Source organism: Carassius gibelio, chromosome B5 (assembly GCF_023724105.1).
Source record: "Carassius gibelio isolate Cgi1373 ecotype wild population from Czech Republic chromosome B5, carGib1.2-hapl.c, whole genome shotgun sequence".
NCBI lineage: Eukaryota > Metazoa > Chordata > Actinopteri > Cypriniformes > Cyprinidae > Carassius > Carassius gibelio.
This window is the reverse complement of record NC_068400.1, coordinates 32,824,651-32,851,764: the sequence shown is the minus strand read 5'-3', so window position 1 is coordinate 32,851,764 and position 27,114 is coordinate 32,824,651. Positions and strand designations below refer to the sequence as shown.

At 36.3% G+C, this 27,114-nt stretch overlaps 1 protein-coding gene across 6 annotated transcripts in view; it reads right to left on the bottom strand.

Annotated features, from left to right (window-relative positions):
- Positions 1-20,533, bottom strand: part of LOC127957994 (rho guanine nucleotide exchange factor 28) — a 56,355-nt gene extending 35,822 nt beyond the window's left edge. For 2 of the 6 annotated variants that reach the window (XM_052556763.1, XM_052556765.1), the window contains exons 1-4: positions 20,321-20,517; positions 12,107-12,153; positions 3,991-4,141; positions 2,362-2,838 (exon numbers count right to left, since the gene is read on the bottom strand). In XM_052556763.1, coding sequence (XP_052412723.1) covers positions 2,362-2,838; positions 3,991-4,141; positions 12,107-12,139 — 661 coding nt within the window. In that variant the 5' untranslated portion in view covers positions 12,140-12,153; positions 20,321-20,517. Of the gene's footprint in view, positions 1-2,361; positions 2,839-3,990; positions 4,142-12,106; positions 12,154-20,320 lie in introns of all 6 variants that reach the window. The other 4 variants (XM_052556762.1, XM_052556767.1, XM_052556764.1 and 1 more) reach the window with 4 other exon arrangements.
- Between the last annotated feature and the right edge of the window lie 6,581 nt (positions 20,534-27,114).

The following is a 27,114-nucleotide window of genomic DNA, read 5'->3' as shown; positions in this document are numbered from 1 at the left end:
AAACTACAATGAATATGGCACCCTTTCGGTTTTCCTCTTCATTGTATAAGTGTTTCCCATAAGTGTGCATGAGCCTCAGATATAGAATGTGTTGAACCTGCTCATCAGGTTATAACGATACTCAGCAAACACAAATTTAAAATGATTTTCATCAAGTAGACTCATCATAAACAATCCGTTCATCTTAGTATGAATTAAATTAGGGCGGGTCAGGACATAAAGAATCAAGTGGATAAAGCCTTGAATAGGTGTGGGATAATTTCTTTGTCCTGGTTCAGTGGAACTGAGCACAAGTTACTGAGTGTTGACAGACAAACTAATGAGGGGACTTTAAACTACACCGGTGTGTTTGTAAAACACTGCACACACATGCGCAGTAATTGATTGAACAGATGTCTACGACTCTTTGCTTATGTTGATAGTGGTAGTCGAACTGCTGTTTTGATTTGTCAGCGAGGTAAGGCCACATTTCCATAGCCAAATCACACTGATCTCAGTTTTCTGCAAGCACGTCACTTATATATTTTGCAAGAAGTTGCAGAAACCGAACCAGTTATTTGGTTGAGATATAAAGGATTGCTTTTGCTTGATTTTTGTTGGTGAAATTTCTAAAGTACAGCATGCTAAAGCGGTTTTTCTCAGCAAACTGTGCCAACAACAAAAGTTTTCAGGGGAATGCAACTAATTTAAAGGATTAGATAAACATATTCCTATCCAATAAGTGAACGTCCAGGGTTTTTTTATACACTTAAAAGAAGCAGTAACACTTGAGAGATAAATTGCTGTTACTTTCCCTGAGAACAACAAGAATGTTGGTAAAGAGTGCTGTCATTAATCAAAGCTGACACGCTGTTCTTCAGACAAAGCAATGAAATGAACGCTAATTCAGCTGTGCAATTTACCGCAAACAATCGTTAGTGTTATGTAAGGGGCCCTGTGTGCTCTAGAGACATTCTTTAAATCTCTCTTCATTCTCACTGTTCAAGAAATTAGTTAATGTGCCATGATGGAACGAGCACTGTATCCATTCTCACTTAGACAGAACTCCAGACCATGACAACTTCTACACTACACTGTATTACACACACACACATTTTATTTTTATAAAAAACATCTATCTACTGTCCATATTAAAATATTGCTATATTCAATAGGAAGAACCTATATAGCATTAATGTTTTCATTCCAGAATATTCTGCATTGAACATTTTTCTTATTATCAATATGCATGTAAAGACCAATAGGAATTGTATTTATTTTTTGTAAGATTTCCTCATTCCGAAAAATCTCCTAATTCTACTGTAATTAAATGAAGCCAACATAAAGGAAAGAAGTAAATACACACAAATATATTTTAATGAATTATTTCAATATATCATTCAAACTGAAAGCACCTATTAAAACGCTTTTAAAGAAACATAAATCATGTATGTGAAATAAAATATTCCATGAACAAAGTTCCAGGAGTTAAACAGCTATAGCTGAAACTGTGCTCTGGCCAACAAGACTAGTCAAATTATTGTGCACTATTTTAGTCTATATCGCTGTTTGTTAATATTGGCTGTCTGTCACATGAGCAGCATGTTCCTAACACTCATCCTGATAACTTGCTCTGACGCAACAGTGTTTCCTCAAATTGGAAATCCCCATTGCACAAAAAAAAATAATAATAATGTAATATGTGGATTAAAAATCCCTAATGTTTTTTATTTTATTTTATCTTAATCTTTTATTTTTGTGTCAGCCATTCTCTCTCTCTCTCTCCCTCTCTCTCTCTCTCTCTCTCTCTCTCTCACACACACACACATATATATATATATATATATATATATATATATATATAATGCACAGATTCATTGGCTCAGGACCCTAAACCCATTCTCTTTAATAAGTCTAGCTTTTAAGTGAACCCAAAACACTATTACTTAGAGTTACTCAGTTGTAACTAAAGTGCTGTTGAACTGAATCCTGTGTTCCACTAACGAGCCATAACAAACATGGTGAAGAGCTCCATACATCTAAACCTGTCCAAAACAAAAGTTAGTTATACACCCACATGGCTAATGCAATCAGAATGTAATTCATACAGTTCATTCAAGCGGTTTCTTAAATGGCAATGGCACATCTGTAAAGATCACAAGAGGCTCTAAATGTTTCAGAAAGGTGATCTGTGTTTCCAAAACATAAATCACATGAATTTAATGGCAGCCTGGGGTATGGTGCTTAGAAGTGTACTTTCTTCTGATAACTAACTTGTTTGAAGACTTTGCCCACTCTATTTGTACATAATGTTCAGAATCTAGTGTAGTAGACAGGAATAAAATAAAGGTTAGCAGTAAAGACGAAGTGAAACTGACTGACCTTGCGTCTCCTGTCCAGCTTGGCTGTCCCATCCCAGAAAGTGCAAGTTAGCCAGGGCCTGTGTGATTTTTTCATCAACTGCACTGTGTTGTCCCACTGTGCATCTGTGCTCTGGATTAAACTCTGATGTTCCCGAGGCTTCCCTCTGGCTGAAATGCCCCTGTTCATAAATACTGAGCCCCTGTTCTGCTAGACTTCCCAATCGAAATAATTCCTTTGGATCGCAAACCCCATCAGTCACAGGCTGGCCAGTCTGGTTAGTCTCAGATGCAAACATTTTCTCTGGGCAGAATTTCCTTAGGATTTCCTGATAGCTGCTGGACGTCAGGTTCACGAGCTGCTCTGCCACCTCTTGTGCCTCATCCCGTATGTACTCCAGAGAGAGCTCTCCTGAATTGCAGAGGAGGCTGGTGGGACTCCTGCTGTCCCTCGAACAGCAGTAGACCTCCACAGATACTTTCTCTGGAACATCGTGGCCTTGATGGAGAAAAGGTGAAAAAGGTTCAAATATGTGAAATGATACCTCTTCCATCTGCTCATCATGAACTACATTTTGATCATGTTGTGTAAAACGCACTGTTTTTGCTTTATTTTGCTTGTTTCCCTCAACATTCCCCGACAGATGCTTGGTCTACTTTTTACATTTGGTCATGTTTGACCCTGTCTGTGAAATCCAGGCTAAAGTCTCAAAATCTTATTATGAGATAACAAGCATAAAAGTTTGATTTCGCCATTAATTTCACTATGATTTCAATCTTTGACATGGTCTTACTCAGTCAATATTAAATATATAAAGGTTATATTTTCACAGTATGTTCTTCATCTTTATGAAGAACGATTTTATGTAGAAAACAGTAAAACACAAAAAAATGACTTTAGCTGGGTTTTCACAGCCAGGGTCAGGTTTGTTTTTTTGTTTTTGTTTTTTGTTTTTTAGCTTTGTTTCACAGCATCTTAAACCAAAGGCTGCTGAAGGATGGACAAGTCTTGTAATATGTCTGAAAGACTAAAAACTAGGGTAATATTTGTACATCACAGTATTGTCTTGTGTTACGGTCTTGATTCAGGTCACATGGCAAAATACAAAAACAGGATGTTATGAACACTGGAACTTTATATTATAGGAAGAAATCAGGCACTGGCTCATTTTTGTTTTTACTGACACTTATAAAACGATCAGGTAACATAAGCTCATATTTCTATTTCATTATGTTTTAGGCCTGAACTGTTTCTTTCAGGTATCTGTTGCCTTCTGACTATTTGTTTCCATAGAAACACTTATTCATTACACCTCAACATATACAAACAAGCGCTACTATTGTACAGAACTATACTTTTCCATGTAAACAGGAAATCCCCTTACAGTCCTGTTCACACAAAGGACGGTGAGCATGAAGGTAACTACAACTATAAAAAGTTTTAATAATCTTTCTTATTCTACAAAAATAATTAAGACCACACCACAACTATAATAATAACAACAACACAGAGCAACAATAGCATTGGAATAATTTTTCCAGCCAATATAGTTATCGTTATAGTTATCAATCGTGCAGGCCTTTACACATTCAAAGAAAATCATCGCTCTATAGACATCTATTACGCTCTGTGATTTATTTAGTGTCTCACCAGGCACAGTGAATTTAACTGAGCCTTGATCCTCGGCCCTGTGAGCTTTGGTTACATGGTGTAGGGACGAGCCCAGAAGGACCACAAAGTAGTCGGCTTCTTCCTGAACACTCGGCGACACCTGCAGCTTCACACAGACCTCCACCTGACCCTGGGAGAAAGACAATTACATCCACATTATGATACACACCATATGCCAGAATGAATTTGTCCAAAAAATATATTTTTAAAGCCAAGACAAATCTTTAAAAAAAAAGTTTAAAAAGTTTTTGCAAATAAAGTTTAATGAAATTTTACATTAGCGAAGATGAAAATGAACCAAAACAGAGAGAAATAATGACAAAGAGAGAAGAACGACAGAGATTCTTGTTGTTTTTGTTAATATTAGCTTGCTAATGCTGTTAATATGATGTTTGGAACTGCAGTGGTGAAGTACACTGAAGACTGAGACCATATGAGAGTTGAGTTGGGTAATCCAGACCACCAATGTCTTTGATTTGGCAGAGTTTGATGAATAAGGAGGATATAAAAATGTTCTCTATTATCTCCAGCCATTTTCATTTGTTCACTGAATAATACTGGGCTCCTCTTCTACAGACTTATTTGCATGGATATTTGGTTATACCACAGCAAAGGACATAGCCAAATCATGATGTAAATTTTAAAGCAAAAAAAAAAAAGAAAGAAAAAAAAAACCCGCCCACCCACACATCAGCCCAGCTCTTAAGGCCTTAGACTGAACCATGATTGTAACACAGAAAACTTAAGTAGTTACTGCAAAATGCTATTGGACATTTTGTGAAAAGGTGTACCTACTTAACCATATCCTTGGGACAAACTTGCACCCAGAAGTCTTCTTGTAAAAACTGTATGAAAATAAAGTAATTGATGTTTTCTTTTAATTATTGTAAAAATGCAGAAAGTTTTCTGTTTAGGTTAGTACTAGGATGTTGGTTATAGTGTTAGGGTATAGCATTTATAACTAGCTGTATATACAAAAACAAACGGAGTCTATTCAATATCCCCATCTAGACAGCAAAGTAAACGTGTGTGTGTGTGTGTGTGTGTGTAAGAGTGAGTGAGTGAGTGAGTGAGTGAGAGAGAGAGAGAGAGAGAGAGAGAGAGGGAGCTTTGGGCTGGGTCTTTCTGGTTTCAGATGCAGATGTTGCAGATCAACAGTACCGTCAGACTGACACTACGAGAGACAAATGGAAATGAACTGATTGTGCTGGTATTGAACCCGATTGTGAAGCAATTATTTTACTCTGAAATAAGATTCTAAAAGGAAGTGTAAACAAAGTTAAAGTACCAAGTGAAGTTCAAATATGGGAAACTAATAAAATGTTGTTTATTTCATATTGGGAGTCTTAACTGCTGATTTTTAGATTGTTTAAACAGAGTAATAGGGGTGATTAATCAGAGGCTGGACTCATTATCAAAAGTATAAGGTCATACGGTGCTCAACTCTATTTTTTTCAGTAAATATCTACCAGTAGTTTGTTATTACAAATATTATATGCCTGATGTTTAACAGATCAATAGTTCACGAATATTTAAACAACTTTGCAAATACTGTATATGGCTATTTGAATTTAACATGACATGATACATTTTTTGAATGCTATTAAATGAACTGTATAGTGAAGTGTTACCATCTTTATATTCATGTCCAATACCGTACCATACTACAGAATGGCATGAACACAATAAACAAAAGAACAAGTGTGCTAAATGCATGAGAAGAAATAAAGAGCCAAAAAAAATCTCAAACAAAATACTTCCAGAAGCATGGAAAGTTATTCTAAAAGAATAGAGGACCACTGTGTATTTCAACACAAGCAGACAAAAAACAACAAATCCATAAGCACAATCATTCATCATCAATGCAGGCATTCACACGCGCTTAACAACACACGGTCCATTGAAATTTACCCATAATTCCATGCTCTGATTTCATTAAACAGACCCTGGATCAAAGAAACACCCCGTAAAAGAGGGAGGTGAACAGTAAATTCAGTCTCGCCGGAGGCATGTGTGTGACAAGGCACTTTTCTCTTTCTCCCTCCATTCAACAAAAAGCCCCCGTTTGATTGTTTGCCTTCCTTCACCAGACGTCTCCCTCACTTCCTCTCATTTAAGAGGCCCTGCAGAAATACTGATGGAGGGAGAGAGGAGGGATACAGAGCAGGTTTGGTGTGTGAATGAGGGAAAGGTAAGGTCTCTCCTATTTTCTCAGGCTCTGTATAGTATGCATAGGGATGAATGATGAGCAAGGGATTCTCTCTGCTCCTCCTCTCATTTCTTTCTTCACCCTGTCTATCAGTTGTGCAGACTGACAGCGTTCTTCTCTCTTCCCACACAGTCCTGCTGTCGTTTCAGAGCAGTAAAACTCACAAATCCTTAATCTAACAGATCCAGCTTGAGTTCAGCTTGCAAACATTATGGGTACTGTTGTGGCCAAAATCTTACATCACAACATGAGTCATGTTTAAAAATGGTTTCTATTTAAATCCTCGTGTGGTACTTTCCATTTTTAGATAATCCAGTAAAGTAAATAACAATTCAAGAAAGTTAATTGATTATTTTCTTGTTTTATTTGGAAACTAGACAAATACAAAAGACAAGATTAATCATAAGAGTGACATGAATAACTGGACATTTAAGTGGAATACAGCTGCTTTATAAGAAAACGAGCCAAAAATACTGATTTAGAAAATTATGCTATAGTCTCATCAACAATATTTACTAAAGCTCATGATTATATTTCAAATATTGTATGCAATAGATGGAACGGAGCAGTTAGCGAGTGTATATTTGGTCCTGTTTAGTCTTCTTGTCATGCTGGCTTATAAATGAAGAAAAGAGCAGAAGCTGAATTACTGCAGCTACTTCTTGGATCAATGAGGGGATGTTATTGTCTCCAGCACCTGGTTGCAAACTAGTTCCTGGAAGAAAAACACCTCGCTAATAATTTGGTCCCTATGGACAGCATGTGTGTTTCCTTAACGATGACCTAACCACTGCCATTTGAGAAGGGTGTGTATGGGTTCTCATGTTCAAACAGGATTCCTGTCCAAATGCATGTTTAGGTAAGCATTGCTTTCAGTAGTGTCATGTCTTTTTTTAAAATCTTTTTAGAAAGATCATCTAGACTGATACACAACATTTAAAGGGGTCATATGATGTCGCTAAAAAGAACATTGTTTGGTGTATATAGTGTAATAAAATGTGTTTATGCTGTAAAAAAAAAAAAACACTTATTTTCCACATACTGTACACAATTGTTGCTCCTCTATGCCCTGTCTTTCTGAAACACATTGATTTTTACAAAGCTCATCATTCTGAAAAGCAAGGTGTGCTTTGACTGGCCAGCTATCCAGTGCATTGTGATTGGCCAAATGCCTCAAGCGTGTGATGGAAATGTTACGCCCCCTAATATACTGTCATGCTGTATCAGCACACCGGCGCACCAAGGAAAAAAAAGTAAAACCTATTATAAACGAGGCATTTGTTGCAACCAGTGGGGACAATATTGAATATGACTTATACTGTCCTTTTACGCATTGCATCACACCGCGTAAACATAAAACCATGTCTGCATTTGTGATTGGAGAAACGACAATCAACAAGCGCTACTCTACACTGCTTAAAACTCGCATTTGAATCGTCAGTGGTAAAGCCTTTAAATATGTAAACATACTTACAGACTTTGAGTCAGAACAGCTGGGATTGTAGTCTAGTCTCCCAGGATCAGGAAGCAGTCCTCCATAAAATGCGCTGCACAAATCTGAATGTGTGTGTTGAACTGTTCTAGAACAGTGTTGTAAATACAACTTAACCACTGATTTCTAGTCGAGTACTCTTTTGGAAAGCCAAACAAAGTAATTTCTCTTTTGTAACGAAACACACATTAAACATTATGCATTATACAAATCTTCCCACATCATGGCATAGACATGTGGGGGCGTGTTTGAATGAGGCAGTTAAGGAAGGCGTGAACGAGTCTTAACTCTTACAAAGAATATCTCTTTGGGTTTGAGACTTCAGTCTTTCCATCATTTGATCCCTTTAAATGTAACAAAATATAGCAATTTTTAAAGACTTGGAATAAATCCATTTTAGTCTAGGCATTCAGAAATAGGTGCAACTCTAAGTGATAAAGGTCTGAGCAATTTTGTTTAAATGTTTTCTATTTCTAACCAGTAGAGTTAGTTTCTGAACAATGTACCAAAGATTTAAAAGCAGAAACAAACACATCAATTGTGACATATTTACTGGCGGTTCAGTCAATTACATGACTCATCATGGATGTGAAGTACCATTATTATAAACCATAGTAAACCTACTATTATTTTCATGATTAATGTAGAATCACTCCTCTGTCATGAGCATTAAACTGTTGTATGAGGGATGAGAATTAAGTGAATGCTATTTCTGACTGACTGTTTATGTGTTCCAGTAATTCTGTGTGTAAAAAATTGCAGATAGACATTAGAGGCTTGTGATGACCATTCATTTTCATTAATATTAAGCCATTATTAATCAGATAATTAAATAATACATAAAATACATATTTAGTTGACATTAACCACCCAATATGTATAGATAGTAGCTGACTTTTAAAAGACAATCTACCTAAACAAACAGCTCAAGCTGACTAGCTATGAAATATGAACACTGTGCAAGGCATAATCGTCTTAGTGAGCTGAAATAGTATTTCTTGAAATATCCTCTTTATTAGAGATAATGGCCGGTTTGATTTTCTTTGATCATGGTGATCCTGTCCCAACAAAACAGAGAAGGAATGTCAAAGAATGTAATATCTCAGAATATCTTTGTGGGAGTGCGTATGACCTGGACTAATCGCTCCAAATGAGGGTAAAAATAGTATAAAGGATTTTCACCTAATTAATATTATGAAATTACATCATCTGATAAGGTAAACCACAAAAAAAAGTGTTTGTTATGCTTTAAAGCAATAAAGAGGATAAATAAACAAGATTCAAAGACAAAGCATAATAACAAGTCTTAGTGGACGTCACATTCAATATATTTAGTCAAATATTAGGTCATTAAAGCTAGGCACTAGCACACAGGGCCGATCCATAAGAGTCATTTGATCAGCTAGCAAGTGCTGAATGCTGATAACATCTTTTTATATATGTGTCATACAAAAATAGGGAGGTTTATTTAGGTCAACATCAGCACAAAATTATTTTCCTTTAATCTGAAATGTTTGCATCTGCAGGTAAGTGTTTAACTAGAACAGAGTTTCATGTGTTCATTGAGGAAATGCCTTCCTTGCGATTCCAACTGATATCCAAAGCAGAACACAGAAATAACATGACAGGATTGTCCAAATTGTCCCCTATGGACTCAACATGACTCGCAAGATTGCAGCTTTCCAAAGACATCAAAGAGCGTATGCTAAATTACAATTTCTGAAGGAGTCATGCCAGTCATGACCCCCATCACATAACACTCCGAATCCACCTAATGTAGAAGGCTGAATATTAAGACAACCAACTGCTAGCTAAACCAGTGTTTTCCGGTACACAGACATAGTAATTTTCTTTCCACTAGGGCTGTCAAAAAGAAAATCCACATTCAAATGCAAATTTGTTGCAAAAATGTTGAAGGTCTGGAATCCATGGCAGCTTTCATTGGCAAAGCCCATCCATGAGGCCATTTGACCGACATATCAAACAACCAATCATAGTTCATTTAATTTCAGCATCACGTTTCAGGGCTTGGAAATGTCCCACACTAACAGACCAGTGTGTAAAACTCTCTGACATATTTTAAAGTTTCTATGCTGCGAACTATAAATATTTAGCATACTTTCAGTTGGATCAGCGTTTAGTTGATCCTGATAAGCGCTCATCTTCACAGTAGTAAACACGACGGCTTTCTTCTTCAGTGAGGTTTGGCATCATGGCATCTTTGTTTCCAGGTGGAACGTTAAAGAATGTGACACACATGTCTCACGGAAATCTGTTATAACTCAACCAATCCGAAGATGACTTTGAAACTCCTGAAGTGTTTCCATTTTTGTGTGCCATCAGACGTTCAGCCAACGGTCCATGGGCGTGACGTCTGAGGCTGAGACTATTTTCTTGTGACCTTTACCGAGTGATTTGAAACTTGCTCTCCTTGACTGTGACTCATTAAACATTCCTCGTGGCTCTGCACAACAGGTGAGACTCGGGGCTGGCCAACAATATCCAGACACACCCTGGCACACAGGGCCATGCTTAACACACACACATACACACACACACACAGAACCCACTCAGTTCTACTGAAGGAGCACATACAATACGGTCATGATGACTTCAGTTAATAATGTCCACACCCACTCACTTCATTTATAAAGTCATGGCAACAGCGAAGACACTACAGCAGTTTGTTACACTCAACCATAAGGACTACAGCGTTTGTCTGTTTCTTCATGTGTAAACTCGCATCCAAGAAGCTCATGCCATGGGCCTATTTTTTTGACTTTGTTCAAATAAATACAGCCTTTAGCGAACATAAGAGACTTCTTTCAAAAGCAACGACAAGTAAATTTGCCATTAGAGTAATTTTGGTGTGAAAAAAATACAGGCCTTTGGTTCATATATAAACCATTTGTTCAGACTAACCTACTGATCAAGAATCACATCTTTGAAAGTGAAAAAACACATACCTAAGAACACTTGAAAGCATTTAACACACATACACACACTAATTGCTTTTAGCTCTGAGTGAATGAGACTGTTTGTCTTCAGTGCCGCATTGGGAGTTGAGAGTTGACACTATACAAGTCTGCTATAACTCTCAACATATCCCCTTACAATAACACATTATCCCCATCACAGTCACACACACCTTCAAAAGCTTACACAACTAACACATAGTGCCCCTCTTTCATAATGAGGTCACAGAGAAGGATTGTGCGACTCTCGTTCACCCCACACACTGTGATTATACAGCTGAGCCAGCAAACGATGAAAAGGGCTTCAGAACTCACAACAGCCTCCTGTCCAGTGATCAACACCTCTCAAACATTTACTCCTGTAGACACGGTCTCAAAGTTTTGGGTTAGTAATAAAAAGGTTGCAGGTTTGAAACGTGCAAGGAGTGACGCAGGTTTCTCTAACAGAATTGCTTCTGTCAATTTGTTAAAAAAAAAAAAAAACTATTGGTAAAGCATTATAGAGAGAGAGAAAAAAAAAACTTGTAGATAAGAAACTAGATTATGTTTTCATGCCAAAGGTCATGGGTTTGAATCCCTGATCAAGCAAATATGGTTTTAACTGTATGGCTTGTATATACTGCAAGTGACTTACCATAAACTAGGCTGCCAAATACACACATATAAATGTCATTTAAGCCATTTCATTAGAAATTCAGGTTGAGAGAGCTGTAAATAATTACAAAAAGGTGGAAAAAGACTGTAACGTTTTCTTAGTAATAATCTAAGGAAGTTAATGAATGGAGAAAAATAAAATAACAGCAGGTTGAAAAAGTTGAAAGTCAGGTCACAAACCTTAGGGCTTAGAGAAAGCATTTTCTTTTGTTCTCTGTCACAATTATAATAATAATAAATATCCATGAAGGTTAAACCCCCAGAAATTTTGAAAAGGTTCGTGATTTAAAGGTATAGTCCACCCAAAAAAAAAAATAATTTTTTCAGGTTTGAATTGACATGAAGATGAGTAAATGATCACAAAACGTCTCTTTAAGACACAATTGTACTTATTTGCAAACAGACAATTTCACAAGACTAAGGTAATGAGCAACTGAAAACACAAACTGTACCGCACCGTTTGTATGGTGTTAGACTTTGATCAACTTTTCGTTCATGTTTTCTATATTGAATGTAAATGCAATTATGAGAGACGCTGTCCACAAAATGCAGAAACTGGGATGAACAAAATAGTTTATAAATAGAGTAAATAGAGTAGTTTTCGCTCATGCATAGACAGATGTGTATGTAAAGTCAGAAAATGAAAGGACAAATCCTAAAGGAATAATGAAAGAATATAATTTTATAAGTTAAACGGAGAGAAACGGGACATCTGGAAAAAAAAAACAGGGAGAGAAGGAAACACGACTGCTCTGTCAGACTCACATAAAGTGGCACCTCTCCCCTGCTGAGCTCCATTACTGCACCGGCACCTGAAAAGAGAAAGTACATATGTATAAAACACACCAAAGACACACACCCACAAATACACCAAACACATCTGTACAAATAACTACAGTCGAGCAGAACAGACCCTCTAATGCGAGCGCTGCACAGTTCGTGGAAACCAGTTTTCAAAACTCTGAGAGAACAAACGTCTATTCACCACAAAAACAAAACATGACATTTCAACTGAACGCTGGCTCAGAGGGAGAAAGACAATATAGTACACAAGCAACAAAAAGCCACTGGAGAAAGAGTATTTGACTGTCCATTATGGCCAGTCATAAACAAACATGAAAAACAAGGGCATCACAATGAAACCTCACTGTCTGTCTGTTTGTCCGTCCTTTCATTTCGCTGACTCATAGAGTCACCTGACTTCTCTTTTAATTAGGCCAAATCCTCAGAGAGGGATGGGAACAAAAACCTTGCCTTTTAATTGGGACATGTTCACATGGCTGTGCAGACAACAGAGGGCTTAATCTTTTGATCCTCCAAATGTCAGAACACAGCGTCCATCAAAACGCAGCCCTCTCTCGGTCTAACTAACTGCTCTCGGCCTGAGCCCCGCTGACGCTGGGAGAGCCGGGCCAGATAGACGACACATGTGGAATGGATGTGTACTATAATTTGTGGAGTTGTGCTTTCAACGTGTTAAAATACTTCAAAGGTTAACAACTTCTTATTTTTTGATCTATACAATGAAAATCAATGTGGTCCTTTTTTTGTGGTCCACGGGAGACCACACAAGTCTGGATTGACATGAAGGTGGTATGTCCCTTTACACATAAGGGCTTTAGATGAGCATTTGGAGTGCTGCATGGTTGATCTAATTTTGTAGAAGAAAGAAAGTTTGGCCATAAATGAACGATGGTTGCATGATTTTAACAGCACCATCACAAAGTTTCAGACAACTAATATTTATTCTTTCTTTAAAACCTACAATTCAGAATGTTTGAGTTAGAAGTGGGAAGTCGTGGCCTAATGATTAGGGAGTCTGACTTGCAATCGGAAGGTTGTGAGTTCGAGTCTCGGGCCGGCATGAATTGTAGGTGGGGGGAGTGCATGTACAGTTCTTTCTCCTATTTCAGTACCATGACTTAGGTTCACTTGAGCAAGGCACCAAACCCCCAACTGCTCACCCGGCACCGCAGCACAAATGGCTGCCCACTGCTCTGGGTGTGTGTGTGTGTGTGTGTGTGTGTGTGTGTGTATGTGTGTGTGTGTGTGTGTTCACTGCACTGTGTGTGTGCACTTTGGATGGGTTAAAAGCAGAGCACGAATTCTGAGTATGGGTCACCATACTTGGCTGTATGTCACGTCACTTTTTTTCACTTTAGAAAGGTTTGCAAGAGTGTAAATAATGTTTAGACAAACAAGGCGGTAAAATAAAATATAACAAGAAACATTTTAGCACTGACTTTGGGACAATCAATGGAACCAAATGTCTAAAAAACGCAGACTTGTTTCCAGGTTTTAAGACTGTGACTGGGTTGTCATACACAGATGGTTTTCTAAAGAACCAAAAAAAAAAAAAGAAAGAAAAAATGTGTTTGTGGAAATGGTTCTCTAATGGCACCAGACTGTAAAAATATTCTAGGTTTTAGCTGCAGTCTTTCTTTTTAAGAGATTATTATGGAATGGAATGGTTTGGTCATGGTCACCATGTTATGCGTTTCAGACATCAGTTCTTTCTACACGTCTACAAGTTGGACAGGTGTGAATCACAAAAAGTGTAAATTGTGTGACATTAAAAACAAGAGTCCGGTCTGTTGTTTTCACACAGATGCTAGCATAGTGGCTGACTTTTCATGAGACGATGACGTCAGCTGTAACTCAATACAGCCTACAGATCCAATAACGCATACACTCACACACAAACACACTGTGAGACAGAAACCATGAAAGCTGAATAGTTAGTCCTACACTCCCAGTGAACATATCCCAGATGTATTTTGTATATGAATATATGTGTGTGCAAGACTGAATGCGTAAATAAGGAAAACATGAAACAGATGTTTGTTGTCAGACGGTTTCACCAGGAGCTCAGAGACTCATTAGCTGTGATCGACCTTTAGATAGAGACTGAGCCACTGTTACACAATCCCAACCAGTCAGGCCCCAAACTCTGGGAACGAATGTCTTCTCTCCATCTAAACCACCACAGTCCAAAAATGATGGAAAAATTATATTTTAGGAGTCTTTCTAGATACTTGTATGCAGGATGAATATATATATATATATATATATATATATATATATATATTTTTTTTTTTTTTTTTTTTTTATGAAAAGAGCAATTACACAGTATTTTCACAATCTCTGTCTCTCTTGCACTCACCAGCAAATTCCGTTTTATCTGGAAGGCATTAAAGGGGTTTGGAGTGTTATCAGGGCTTTTATGGTGTAATTGCCACAGCTTGCTGTTTCAAAAACAAATAGCCTATGAATGACTTACTCTATGATACCAACTAAACTAACATCTCTTAAAAACAAACACACACACACACACACACACACACACATACACAAAAATAGATTTCATGAAACTACATCTAAAATAAAAACACACAGGCAAACCATATGAACAAGATGGAGCAAATAAACAGCATAAAGGCAAAACGCAAATGGAGAGAGTGAACAGAGAGAGAGAGAGAGAGAGAGGTGCCCTGAGTGACCTGTGTCTGCTTCGGTTTCTCTTGGTGAAATCAAGCTGACTTCACTCAGATTCCACCTGCAGTCTACTGACACATGCCAGATGTCCTCTTTATCACTCTGAGTAACCTTTAAATCCATCACAATTATAACCTTTAACAGGTCAAAATGGTAGCAACAATAAATATGAGGTTTTTGAGCTTGCACTTAAAGTCTGGTGATGGGGTGAAACATACACAAGAACTTATAAAAGTTTGTTTCCCAGCACCATTTAATGATTCAGTGTAGTGTGTTATGGGTATGGCTTTGCACAGAACAAGTTCAAAACAGCATGGTTATCTTTAAAGTGACCTATTATGGGCAACAACATATTTGGTTTTGGGAGTCCCCAACAATAGGTTGACATGCATGCAAGTACAAAAAACACTTTCATTGTCTTACAACATGCATTTCTTTTTCTCTGACTGTACTTGTACTGTGAACAATAACAAAGTTGACAGATGAACTTAGTGCATTTAAGTGCCATTCATTTAGGGTAGCATTTTTGGAGCATTTAGGAGGCAAATACACATGGACAGGAACTTGGAACAAGAGAATCATGTTTAAAATGCTCTCTGAAAACTCAGCTGCTTGCTCAGTGGAACATGAAGTAGCTGTCCACACATATCTGTCCATACGAAGCTGTGATGATTTACTGAAAAAGAGGTGAAAAAAAATTATTGAAATTTATAAGTAAGCTAAAATATCATTATCATACAGTAAGTTAATGGCTGTGCATTTAGAAATCTTATTCACGGCAATCAAACTAAAATGAACCAAGACTCAAATTGGAGCTTTTCTAAATTTAAAAATTAAAAAAAAATAAATAAATGGAATCCAGAAAAATTTAAACAGAATTTGAAAAAAATTAAATGGAATTTGGGGAAAAAAAGAACAGAAAACATCCACTCTACTCAGAGACCAGAGGACCGTCACCCGGGACAAGGTCAATTTAATGTAGCATTAACTCAGTGTGATTGCTAGTCGAGATGAATGCTGTTAAATAAAGTATGTTAACTATGTAAGGGAAAACCCACGACAGGCAGTACAATTATGTGAAAATATACCGCACGCGGATATGGAAGGGCCGTTATACCACCAGATTATTTAACAGCTTAGTTTATACCACGGCTACCAAAGGAGTTAATTTACTGCCCAAAAAAGTTGTGAATGGCTTTTACCATTAAATACTTTCTTTATAATGTGAAAGAATGTGAAAACATGTATGCTGGTTATGTCATTTTCAGTTTTTAAATAACGTTCTACATTTTAATTTATTTTACACTCTCAAAACATTAGCCCATGATTGTATATCGAACATTGCAAGTTATCGCATATCACATTTCTCTTCAATATCGTGCAGCCATAATACAAATTATTATATTATTCACAACTTTTTTGATACTTTATACCATGCCTCTGAATACTCAGTCGATACTTTTGTTTGAATACATGTTATAATCATGTCCCTAAGCCTAATGTGCTCCAATTTGAGTCTTTGTTCATTTTAGTTTGATTGCCGTGAATAAGATTTCTAAATGCACAGCCATTAACTTACTGTATGATAATGATATTTTAGCTTCGTAATAAATTTAAAAAAAAAATTACTGAAAATTTCTTTTTCAGTAAATCATCACAGCTTCGTATGGACAGATATGTGCGAACAGCTACTTCATGTTCCACTGAGCAAGCAGCTGACATGATTCTCTTGTTCCAAGTTCCTGTCCATGTGTATTTGCCTCCTAAATGCTCCAAAAATGCTACCCTAAATTAATGGCACTTAAACGCCCTAAGTTCATTTTGTCAACTTTGTTATTGTTCACAGTACAAGTACAGTCAGAGAAACAATCGGTAATAATTAAATGTTTATTTTTGATGTATGCATTGCATTCTATGCATTTAAAAAATAAAAACAAAAATGTCTAAAAAAGGAAACTTAGTTGTTCATATATATATATATATATATATATATATATTAGGGGTGTAACGATACGCGTATTCGTATTGAACCGTTCGGTACGACGCTTTCGGTTCGGTACGCGGTACGCATTACGTATACCGAACGGTTCGTTGGAGTAATTAATTATATTTGAAAAAAAAAAAAAAGAGAGAGAGAGAGAAATATAATGATATGCGTTCAACAAGGTAGCCCAATAACCCAAACAACGTAACAGGCAACGCCCCTGACACTCCCGAAGAAGAAAAAAACACCATCTTATATGTTTATGTTAGGCTACTCAGCAGGCGCTCGCTCACTCAGTACGCGCTGAAGGCTCGTTGCAAAATAGCCAATGCGTTGAACAGACTAGAAATGAGAAGATCCTCCAATAACCAACAGGTCTGGTGTTTGGGTGCACTTTGGATTCCCTTTAAGCTATAATGGTGATGGCAAGAGAGTGGTGGATAAAAAAAAACAACGGTATGTCGCATCTGCAACATGACAGGGTACACCAGCGGGAATACAAAAAAAAAAAAAAAACACCAGCGGGAATATCTGGGATATATGCGTCAGTACTATCTGGGAAAAGACGAAAAAAAGGAGAAACATGCACGCAGCAAACTATCCCTGCAGCATTTAGACACTATAGCTTACAGGGAATCCAACCCAAACACCAGACCTGTTGGTTATTTTAGGATCTTATATTTCTGGTCTGTTAAATGCATTCGACATTTTGCAACGAGCCTTCAGCGCGTGCTGAGTGAGCGAGCGCCTTAGGGGCCGTTCACATATCGTGCCTAAAAACGCATGGAAAACGCTAAGCGCGTCTTTCTCCTCCTTTCCAAAGCGCTCGGGCAGAAGCGCTCATGAGGCGTCTGTCTTTGCTGAGCAACAATGACGTGCTCTCTCCATGAGACACGGAAATTTCAGCGAAGGATAAATGGATTTGCAGCTCTAAAAATCGCTTGCAGTAGCTCTGCTACTAAATTTATTTCAAAATTGCAATCCATATACAACTATGATCAGCTGTTCCTTCATCTTGGCTGAGCTCTCAACGTTGTTACGGGAAAGGATGAAGCTGATTGGTTGGTTCTTGTCACATGACCCGCGGTGCGCTTGCGGCATTCTGAAAAGTTGAGATGTTTTTGCATTTTGCTGTATCTAAAACGTATCGAACCGAACAGAACCGAACCGTGACATCAGTGTATCGTATCGAACCGAACCGTGAATTTTGTGAACCGTTACACCCCTAATATATATATATATATATATATATATATATATATATATATATATATATATATATATATATATAAAATATTGTTTTTATGAATAAATATTTAAAAAGCACATTACAAAATTACTAAAACTTTGACTACAATGCAAAAAAGCTAGCCTAATGCAAACATAATGGTTCAGTATGGCAATGCTCTATTGCATATTTATGAAAAAGTTATTAAATTACAGAAAATAGTATATATAGCATCTATAACTTATATATAACCTCATACATAACATCAATATGTTAAAATGTATTATTATTTAATAATAATATAATATTCCATGGTAACTTCAAGTTTTTCCTCCAAAAAATGTTTTAAAAAAATAAATAAACTTGGTTTACAATAAGGCAAGTACGATGGAAGTGAACTGGGCCAATAAAAGCCAATAAAATGTATTGTTTTAATAATATAGCTGTAAGACTGTAAGTGTAGCCTATGTGCAACATGATTTTAGCACTGAAAAAATAACCTGTTTTACAGCTTTTTAGAGTGTTTAGGCTTTAAAAGAATAGTTAATGCAATACGTTTACAATACTACAATATACCCCACCATACTAACAATGGATTAAAATTATTCATGGTAGTCAATATTAGGCCACAAACATTGTTGATTAAGCTTAACTTATATTCAGCTTATAAAATGTATGAGAGACAACATTTTCTGTAAGAAAGCCTAAAATGTGACTAGTCTAACATTAGTCTTGTGGGATATTCGTTAGCTACCCTGTAGGCCTGTGAAGCATTCTTTTGTTGCTTCTGTTTGCTCAGTATTCAACAGAGCAAAGAAGAGAGACAAAGACTGATGAGGAGCGCACTTCAAAGTGCCTTTCATGCCAGACCCTCCTATTTCTCTTTTTCTGGTCTGAAAGTGAGGGCTGGGACTCTCTCAGGCCATGCCATTCATGCAGGATACAACAGGAGAAGGAGGAAGTTAAAATCGCTCCTGATTACCAGGACACAATGCCTTCACCCCCTCTTCTCTCTGCGTCCTCCAGTTTGGCTCTGATGCAGCCAATGGCCTCAAGTGTGTATCTAAAATTCTGTAAACATAATCATGGCTGCAACCTCAACATTGTACAATCAAGTGCTTAAAACACTTCTGATGACAGCTCTGCTAGCTAGATGGCAACAATCATAATGAAGTTTCAATTGCATGGACACAACTAACTTGAGTCTGATTAGCGAGGAGTAATATAGCTCTGTCACAATGTGATAACCACCATAAAACTGTAACTGCATAGTCTGGGTAGAAAGTTTATCTTAAGGGTCTTCTTCCTTGTATGCACTTATTAATTCAAATTCACACAGGTTAAAGTTTAAGATAAGAGAAAGGTTTGTTTTAGAGTCACTGAAGGCTCCAAGTAAACATATAGGGTATAAATACTGCATGCAGATCTGATGTTTTGCAACTGCCCCACACAATTTCCCAATTTTTTCCACTGTTATGAGACACTTTTTAATGATAGCACAGTGTTTGTTTAAAATAAAGAAAGAAAGAAAGAAAGAAAGAAAGAAGGGTTGAGCCTTCTTGCTGCCAAATTGTTTTAGCTTAACCATTCATAAATACGTTTGTACATAACATATATTCACACATACCCATGTATTCATTTACTGAGGATATTTATTTTCTTTTTTTTTTACATTCTCCAAAATTACAATTTTCAGTTTTCTAAATCAGAATATTATCTTAATCTGGTTATGGCAATCGGGTTAAAGCATGACATCAATAATAATAATAATATAAACCCAAAATATTATGTGCATGAAAACAGTCTTTGTTATTGCAACAGCATTTGTAGTAATATGCAATAATGAATAACAATGCACTAACTTACGTGGCTAAAAAAACTACACTAAAACCAGTGATGTCAAAGTTGAAACCTATACTGATAAATTCATTAAATGTTTTCACCACTTTAAATAAAATCGAGCACGAATGACAGAAATTATTTAGATAGATTAAACTGATGCAAACGAGGATATTGCTATAATACTAATAACATTTTTACTGTGCTTTCTCTCCAGTTCCCATAGCTGCGACTGTCAACTGGCTACAAACAAGATTTCACTGGAGCTTCCTTTTTCCCGGCAAAACTTCACCGCAATTCCAAAACATGTATACCATTATTCGAGGGCGAAAAGAAGATTCCATTATAGAAACCGGGGAAAATACTTCCCAGCACTTTATTTATCGAAAGTGCGTCCGCACCTGTACAAGACATGCGATAACTGAGCTCTTACCTCACTCCATACGACTGTAATCCCTTCAACTTCCAAAAGTTACTCTTTCAAACTGCTTGTACAAAGTATCCCGACTGCTTCACGGTCAGTACATCCGTGTGCGTGACTTGCACTTGTACACAATGCCGACTGTTTTGAATTGACACACGGGTTGTGGATGCACCACCGGTCCTCACTCTCTTCAACGCCGTGTGTGAATATAGCCCTGCCCCCCAACGAGCACGTTATCCAATCCTACTACGGTGAAGGGCTGCCTTATGAATATTAAGTAGGCTACTTGACTGAACACCGCAGAAAAGGTAACCAAGCAACGTCATTAATATTCAAGAGCTAAACCTTCGTCATAGTAGGACTTGTACGTTCAATTAGGAGAGCGAGAGAACTACAACAGCACAGTCACGTGTTTAGGGACTATACACTGTCAGGCTGGTTTACCTAGAAGACTTGAGGCCTTGTTAATCCTTAATTTGTATTCATCATGTTCAGACTTGTTTCAAACACAGATTGTAAAACTGGTGTTTAAGCTCCGTATTTAGTTATTATTTAAACATACAGTATTATGCTGCTAAGAGTAATTATCTTTTGAAAAGTATACTCCTTATAAACAGGTTTTATTAGCCAGATAGATGACAATACATTTGTACATTTTAATGTCTTTTAAATTATTATTTTCAGAAATGCAGAGGCAAAAAGGTGTCATGCATAAAATAATATGTAAAGAACATAGAGACTATTAGGTTCTATTCTTTTACCTTCTATTATAAGATCAAACCTGAGTGATAGAGAGCACAGCTGGGAGTAACCTCTCGGTTTAAGCCAGACATAATCTATGTTAAATATAAAAAAATCATGCTTGTGAAACAGAATAAACAACCATATCACTGTTAAATCTTAAATCATCTAACACCTACTGTGCCTGGTCGGTATAGCTAGATTTAAAAAAAAACATGTCAAGATGCGTCCCTCTTAAGGTCAAAGGATCAGTTTGCACAAAGTGCCCCTGGCAATTGAACAGGAAATGGAGAGGAAGTCAATCAGTGTGCCCACCCTTCCTGTCTGTTCTTCAACAGGCTGGACTGAGTCCAAAGATCACAGGATTTTACCAGGAAACCCATCAGAGTCTGTGCTTTAATCAAATACAAATAGAGTTCCACCTAGTGGTTGATCAGTGGCAAGCTCGTTGGAGATGTTTAATGAGTCTGAAAAACAGTGTATGAATCTGTGGGAAAGTCATGCCATTCATTATTCTTGTGAATCCTTGGCATAATTGAGATAGTAAACAGAAAGCAGAATTCTAATAGGTAATAACATTATTTTGTGTCGTAACATGAATAAATGAAACACAAAATATGTGTGGTGCCCCCTAATGTTTATAATGAAGGACTGCATGAATTCATATTTTTGAAAGACAAATGTTTATAGGCGTCTGTCCACATTTTAATTTTTCTTCTTCTCTGTGAACCTCTGGTTGATTTTTCTGTCTAATCTAACCTGGAAAAAAAATAACAATAAAAAAAAGACAGTAACATTTGTGATTTATTTCTCACTCAATGCCGTGATTATTTAAAGGCAAACAAAATCACAGAAAGAAATAACGAAAAAGTAATGATTCGTACAACATGTCTGCTTAATTACTGTATTGAAAAAAAAAATAGTTTTGATTTATTACTTAATTAATGCGCCAGTTATCGTTAACCTCGTGTCGTGATCAAGCCAATTGTGAGTTTCAGTAATATGAGTTTACACTGCCATCTTCTGGACATCTCTGCACAATGAATTCAGAACAGCAAACTAGCATAGCCTACTACTTTTACTATTTGTACCATATCATTTTAAAGCAGAAATAGTAAAGTGTTATGCTACTATGCTGTTCCGAATTAAATGACCTTTACCCCATAACAGGTCTCAAAGGGTAATTTTTTTGTTTTGTTTTATTAAATAGCTACTGATGAAGAGTAAAGAGATGTAAATATATGTAAAATATAAAGGGAGAAGGGGAAATTTTAACTTACAAACCTACAAATGTACAATTCTTTCATTTATTTTCTCATACAACTTTCTTTGACAGTCATCTCACAAAACAACTAAGCAGAAATAATTGACAATAGTGAAAAGTTTGGTGGTGACATAAAATGTGACTTTTAAAGTGGTGAGAACAGAGCGAAGGTATGAACAGTTAAGAGAATTTATAAGTACTTTGACATATATAAAAAAAAGCTATGTTTTGATTGGTTATACGATTTTGGCCTCACTTGAAAATTAACAGTCAACAATAATGCAACCGGACATTCACTGCATGAGGTGGAGGGGAAGAAATCTCCAACAGAGCAAACCACCATCCTTCCTGTGGACTGGAGCTGGGCTGTGACCCAAAAAGTGCCTTTAACCCTCTGATCTCTCTAGTGATCAAATGCACAAACAACACCAACAATCAAATAAAAAAACTACAGAAACAGTCCCCCAATCACAATCTTTCCATCTGACTAGTGGGATCACGCAATGGTCCACATCCTCGCTGTGAAGAACAGCAGGGGAACCCAAAAAGACTGGCCACAAAAGCTCCAGCATGATTTCTGAATAAAGGAGAAATCCTGTTGACTGGAAGAACATGCTAGGGTGTTCAGCGTCTCACGTTATCGGCATATATTCAACAGGCAAGTCTCCCACTGCATCCCCCCTTTGGCTCCTGATTTAGTCACACCATCAGCCCTGAATGACAGATCCCCAATCTCCCATCAACCTCCTGTTCTCATATCCCAGAACATAGAGAGACAGATAAACTAAGGGGCAAAATAACTGAGAAATGGACACTTTATAAATCAATCAGTTCTCAAACAGTGCTATCATATAATTATTTATGTTTGAACATATAAGACAAAACAACAGTTTACTATGCTAAAATAAAACAACAAAATAATTTTACCACTCAGGCCAAACTGGCAAGTGCACAGCCAACATCTGCAAAAATAAACCAACAAGCTGAAAAGTGTTGTGGTGTGTATTGTTTGGATGTTGTTTATTGTAGATGTGTATCTGAAAGTTGGAATCCAAGTTTAGACCTAAGTCCAAATTTGACCCAGGTGTCCAAAAACATGATCTTTGGGATCACAAGAGCCCGCTCATTTCATGTAAACACAACTGCACTCTGAGTGGCCTTTCAGTCAGGCAACAATCTCTCGCTCCGGCTGGCCTGAGCCCTCCATTGGCACAGCAGTGAACACAATCACCAAGCTACATTTCACAGCACTTTCTTACTACTTTTCAACTCCATCAGAAGTCACTGGACTGGAGAACTGTACAAAGAAGAATTCTCTGGATCAGTGAAAATAGGAGATCTTTTTCTACTAAACACATAAATATCATGTTTTATTGAAACGCTTTGTATCCATTTTTGCTTAGAAAATGTAACACTTTAACATCACACATTAACTAATGTTATTTTTTTATTGTTCCAAAAAAAAAGAGGAAGAAAAAGGAAATGAAGTTACTATTAAGAAATTTTCAACTTTCAATTTTAATATTTTACTTTTGTGAACATTTATTTAAGTGTAAGACTTCTGTCATCATTATGCGACTGACTGGGAAAACAATGCTTTCTTTTACTAATTCACAATAACAATACACTTTGTGACTTTTTAATGTCAATTATGACTTTTAATGTAAGAAATACAACTTTATAACAATTATAACTTTTATAACATGTTCTTAGCTTCCATAGTTATGTCCTTATAAACCTTCCTAATTATGTCATTAAATACACATATTTATAAAATAATAAATTCAAGTGCTCACGTGCATTACACAAAGATGCTTTCCCCACATGTTGATATGTAAAATACATAGGAAACAAAAGTTGAAAAAATAAAGAAAGAAAGAAAGAAACTATGAAAAACTATAAAGTTTACTATGTCACAGTCCATGGCTATTTATATTTTAATAAGGAAATACAAATTATGTCAGACAAACTAGTAGTATTTTACATTTCTGAGCATAATTTTTGACCCTAGTCATGAAACTTGTTAACCTTAATTGATCTATCCTAAGCAGCTACAATATTGCTGCATATTTTCCAACCACCCTCCATTTATATTGTCAGTGCCTCTAAAGCCTAATTTTTTAACTATTAATCTCCTAAGTTTCAACAAAAGTTTTCAACAAATGCTGCATTATGTCTGTTTGTGTTGGAACAGATTACAGTTTTTTTTTTTTAGTTTTTTTTTTACTTGGATTAATCACATTCTTCAAATCACTTCTAATCTTATCCGGCATATGAAACAGAGTTTGATTATTCTGTTAAGTGCTGTAACTCAAACAATGCAAATTCACTCTTTCATATTTGTCCGAGATCATAAATACTTAAGATTTTGTAATCTATTAGCTGAATGAGCATTATTATTATGTTCTTTCTAATTATAGAAACAGGTAAAATTATTGCCTAGAATTCCTCTATTTAAGATGTTATATAGCCTTGGCATTTTCATACATAGGGCAAGTGCATCTTCTTTGGAGTTTTGCACATGCAGTAAACAAACAATCAAAATATTCTTCTTGCAACTCAGCAGAGTGTTGTTCAGTAGCTGAAATTAGCCTTTATGAAAATCATTGCTAATATCATAGAATATGGTTGAGTAGGGATTGGGATGAAATTTAGTTTCAACTCAAGCAGGCCTTCCGGAGCCAAAAAAAAAAACACAGATTAGTGGAACATAAACTGGCTAAGTCCTAAACAAGAGCTTAAAATGCTCCCTCATCCCACAAAGTCTTTAATCACGCAGTTAAGAAATCTCCACTTTGGAGCTTTAGAGGCATGTGTGTGAGTTAGTTTCACAGTCAACTCAAAACAAACAAAAAGTTAAAGCCTTGAAACACGAGTGTTCAGAGTCGAGCAAAAACAGCAAGCAGCTGAATTAGATCCTTCAGATCAGCTTCTCAGAGAAAAGCTCTCTGCACACAGGTCAAGCAGGGCCGTTGAAATTGTTTGTATTTACATATTCATCTTAAAATTTTATTTGTTAAAGCTTACACTAAGACAACGTAGTCTAATACAATGTACAAAACAATGGCAAAACAGTACTGCAGTCATTTTTAAGAACATTAGGATCTGTTTGTGTCCATGCTATTCAACATATTACCGAAGGGGTCGCTGCTCTCTTAAATGTGACCTGAAGTTTTCATTTCGAGGATGATGAAAGAAAGACAACAGAAAGTATATATATATTTATATATAGTTATTGAATTTATTATTTATAAAGTTATTTGACAAAGAACACAGTGATTAATTGACCTCAAAAGCATTTCCATGTGCAGTGTGTATTTAAAGACTGGGGCTGAAGGCTGGTAATAGTGTCTGTTTCAATCACTGGCATAAATTCCTTCATTTACACAGGGGTCTGGACAAACAGTGCACTAGAGAGTTAGTGAGAACAGAAAAGTGAATGGAGCTTAGAGGCTGCTATAGCAGAACTTTGACAGGTTGTGTAGAAATATTAAGTATATCCCATATAATCTGATTAGCATTGTGCAACCAGAAGGAAAAAAATAGCAATATAAATGCATGATCGCATAGCTGATAATGGAATACAAAATCATAGAGGCTATGAAGTATGAAAAATGCCATAGCCCTCAAAAGCACAGACTTTCTGGATAGTGAGGATAAAACATTGAAGTTGAACTGCTTTCTTCTTTTTATGAAAAATAAATCAAAATAAAATAAATCATGCATCACAAAAAAACAAATGTTTTTCAATCATAGTTTTCATATTGTCTTCATCAAACATCCCTTACATATTACAGTGAGAAATGCAGCTGTCTGATTCAGTTCTATGCAAGTGGAGAATGGAAATGTTATTATTATCTGGATGTTTTTGCAGTGGTTTGCAGTGGGACAGACTCTAGTCTACTTTATTTCCTTTTCTGTTGTTTGGACCAGATTTTACATAAATATTTAGGCATTGCTCCACTCGGTTCTGAGAATGGCTTTGATAGAGGATTACATATCCAGTGACCACTAATTCCAAAATTACACAAATATTTTGTAATAAACAAATGACAAGAACTCATGCTCACACATACTCAAAACAAATAAAATAAAATAAAATAAAATAAAACAATTCATAGATGGCATGGAAAATTGGCTACAGACTCCAAACAAACACAGTCTATCACTATAATAATAATAATAATAATAATAATAATAATAATAATAATAATAATAATAATTAAATTAAAACAAATGGGGGGGGGGGGGGGTCAATCAAAAATTCATGCAAATGTGAATAGTTGTATAAATGCAAGGCAGGTAAAAACCGTTTTGTCATTGCAGTTTCAAACCATTAGAGTGAATTCAGGTTGGGATGAATGAATTAAAAAAGGCTCAGAAGTCCCAATTTTAAACCAAAGTTTTGGAAGAAGGACCGTTTTGATAAAGTAAAAAGTGTAGCAGGGTATTTCTTGAAAACCTTTAATTCCCACATATGATTTTATTTATTTTTTGCCCTTTATCTTTAGATTATATTATATTAGAGTATTGTTTCACCCTTGTCCAAAACCCAGACTTTCATTATGAAAATAATAGAACAGAAGCTTAAATTTACTATTATGACCAAAAATAAAGTGTAAAATTAAAAAAGTAATTTTAAATGTTTATTGCATGGAACACATTTATAGCCAAGTTTATAGAGATAGTTGCAGAAATAGCAGTGAAAAACACATTTTACCATGCAGGACAGCATGTATTCAACCATTCTAGTGTACAGTGATAGACAGATGAACACATTTGGCTCCACCCTCTCTGC